Raw genomic sequence first — 3411 nt, 5'->3', positions numbered from 1 at the left:
TAACATCATCTTCTCTTCATATCTGCGTATTAGATTTTAAAAAATGTGCGTTTATTTCTTTAAGCCGTTAACATGTTTTCGATTAAGACATGTTTGCAAATATATTTTTTTTTGGTAACATTCCGATGGGCCGAAAGTAGTGGTGATGCAGAGTGCATGTCCTCATTGCGAACGTCATCAATTGCTGGTGTTGTAACAGATAAACTTAGTGGAATAATATATTTGCGAAAACAATCTGAAATCGTCCGATCGTTGCGAAATAACGTTACTCCAAGGGAAAGGAAAAAAAAATCTATTTTTTTTTCTGGCATTTAAATTTGTTGTTCGATTTTTTAAACTTTCCGTTTCACGCCTTACGTTTGTAATTGTTTTTGGCAAATGTAACTAATGGGTGTATGTATATGTTTTTGGGCCGTATTTAAAAAAACAATCCTGCGGAGGAAAAGCTTGAGAGACGGAAAGAGAGAATGAAAGAGAAAATGAGAGGGAGTCGGAGTGAAGCAAAAAACCGAAATAGGTTTCAGTGTACACGATGTGTGTGTGACGTATTACTGTCAGTTTGTTAAATAAACACAACTCCATTAAATTGTTGCCTCACATATGTCATCTCGACCACCCAGTTTTCGACTCTCTTCGCCTCCTCCTGCCCTGACATATTGCGATGTTTGGAAGTACGAAATTAACTGAAACCATGCTGAAAATCTATCCATGTTCCTTCCACGCGTCACGTAGTACCACTACGCGCTTATGTGCTTAAAAGTTATATAAGAGAATGCTACACATTTGATTTTATTCATTGCAAATTTATTGGCCTACACTAATTATTAAGAAAATCTCATTGTCTTATATTCATTTTGCAATTATCATATCGTTAACATTGATAATATTTCTTAAGAAAATTAATACACTTTGAATTATCTAAGTATTTGCATATTAATATTATTTCTTATCATAATCTTGGCGCACTTTCTTGTAGTTTTTGATGAACCAGAAGAGGCGCAGCGTGAAAAAGTATAGGATTTCAATGAAACTGAGAACGCTGCAGCCGAAGAACAGTCCGGCCATGCCTCCAATGTAAACTGGAATGACTAGAAATAACATACCGCACAATATTTGTCTTGTTTTTGTTTCTGCTCACCCAAAACATCGGTGAAACCGAAGATCACGTCGCGCTTCAAACGCATCCGTGGATACTCTTTGAGACCCCACTGCAAGTTCGACCCCAAAAACCATTCCCTCGACTCGAAATTCTCGATTACGTAATTCACGTCGTCGCAGTTTGGATAGCATTTGCATTCTCTCTTCATCGTAATCAGACGATCTAAAAAAAAACAGTTTCATAACACTTTTTTTAAATTATTATTTACAATCATTTCTTTAAAAGCATCACAGTTTGATTGGAATTACAATGTTTTATGTATATTTACAATATTTGTTTACTATTGTCTTCATTTTATTTACAAATTAATCATTAAAATCAATGGGATATATATTTTTATTAATTAATAATTTTATTTTACCTTTGTGTTTCGATAGACAATGAAGACCTTTAACATCACACNTTTTATTTTACCTTTGTGTTTCGATAGACAATGAAGACCTTTAACATCACACGTTTTATCTCCACCTGAAGATTATTAAAAAAAAATCTAATATATTTTGGTAATATTTAAAGATATAAAAATTATGTTCAATTCAACCTAATTTCCTGTAGAAGTGTGGAATGCAACCACACAATTGCTTCCCCAAATTTGATCTGCACTCCATTCTGCAGAGAACGTAAGAGTAGACAGGTGAATGTCTTAAGTTGCTTTCATCGTAAAATCTGCATTTCCTTTGCTTCGGGTTTAAATCGAAAGTTCCTATTTGAATGCTTTGGAAAATCACAACGGCCTCCAAGAGCTCATCGCTAAATCAGATATTGCCGTTTCTATCCTTCCGGCTAATATGCATCACGTCGTTGCTAAAGCTTGCATCGATCAGAAAATCAACATGGTCACCGCCAGTTACGTTTCGGACGCAATGAAAGAATTGCATAATGAAGCAGTTGAAGCTGGAGTCACCATCCTCAATGAAATCGGTTTGGACCCTGGCATCGATCATCTCTTAGCTCTGGAATGCATTGATGATGTTAAGGCTATGGGCGGTAGAGTGACGTCCTTCGAATCCTTCTGCGGCGGTCTCCCAGCACCGGAATTCAGCGACAACCCTCTCAGATACAAATTCTCTTGGTCACCAAGAGGTGCTTTGCTAAACACCCTCTCATCCGCTAGATATTTGCGTAAAGGACAAGTCGTGGAAATTAGTGAAGGCGGTGAGCTGATGGCTGCTACTAAGTCATTAGATTTCCTACCTGGCTTCAGCTTGGAAGGTTTCCCCAACAGAGACAGCACAGCGTACACCAATTACTACGGTATCCCAGACGCTTTGACCGTTCTTCGTGGAACCATCCGTTACACCGGTTTCGCTGAGGCCGCGAGAACGTTGCAGCTTCTCGGATTATTGGACCCCAAACCGCATCCATACTTGCACACCCAAGGACCAGATATGACGTGGAGAGGACTGATCTGCCAAATTCTGGGATTCGAAGACACCACCATTTTGCCTGAGAACTTGAAGCAGAAGATCACCGAACGCACCGGCAGCGAATTCGCCGTCGAACTTTTGGAAGAACTCGAGCTTCTCAGCGACGAAAAGGTTGCTAAATACGGAACACCACTTGACACCTTGACACAATATTTGGCCAACAAATTGGCATTGGGACCGCAAGAAAGGGATCTTGTAATCTTGAGGCACGACATTGGTATTATGTGGCCGGACAACAGGAAGGAAGTCAGAGGAGTAAACTTTGTAGTCTACGGTGACGCTGAAGGACATTCCGCAATGGCAAAGACCGTTGGTTTCCCCGCAGCCATCGCTACCAAAATGATCCTCGATGGTAAGTTTACGTCAGAGGTAATCAATGAAGTCATTTTTTTATGAATTTACTTTTCAGGTGAGATTCAACACAAAGGTATCATTCTTCCATTTACTTCCGACATATACAGGCCAATTTTGTCCAGGTTGAGGAACGAAGGACTCAACAGCACTGAAACTTCCAAATTTTTCTAAAAAGTTAATTTAATTATATTTTCTAAGAAATACGCTTTTTAAATAATAAAGTTTTTACCAAGTAAATTATGTTATAAATAGAATAAATTCTTTAATCTAGTCGCCTTTATCACAATCTTATACAAAGGTGGTGAGTTGGATCATCATACTAAATTGATAAAAAACGTTAGTCGATAAGTATTGAAAGAGCGGTAGGAATAGGGCATTCATAATAATAATGAGAAGAAAAAATAAATCTATAATCAAACTAATAATAAATATTTAAAAATCGTATGGAAATGCTAAAGTTAATAATTATTA

At 37.7% G+C, this 3411-nt stretch overlaps 1 protein-coding gene across 1 annotated transcript; it reads left to right on the top strand.

The window, feature by feature from the left end:
- Positions 1 to 1858: 1858 nt before the first annotated feature.
- LOC108562348 (alpha-aminoadipic semialdehyde synthase, mitochondrial-like) lies at positions 1859 to 3162 on the top strand. Its single transcript, XM_017920642.1, has 2 exons — positions 1859 to 2938; positions 2996 to 3162. The coding sequence occupies exons 1-2, from the start codon at positions 1948 to 1950 to the stop codon at positions 3109 to 3111; spliced, it is 1107 nt and encodes a 368-aa protein (XP_017776131.1). The 5' UTR covers positions 1859 to 1947; the 3' UTR covers positions 3112 to 3162.
- Positions 3163 to 3411: the final 249 nt, after the last annotated feature.

Source organism: Nicrophorus vespilloides, unplaced genomic scaffold (assembly GCF_001412225.1).
Source record: "Nicrophorus vespilloides isolate i.1.1-1 unplaced genomic scaffold, Nicve_v1.0, whole genome shotgun sequence".
In the NCBI taxonomy this organism is placed as follows: domain Eukaryota; kingdom Metazoa; phylum Arthropoda; class Insecta; order Coleoptera; family Silphidae; genus Nicrophorus; species Nicrophorus vespilloides.
Note: the sequence above shows the minus strand (reverse complement) of the source record. Positions and strands in the feature narration are given on the sequence as shown.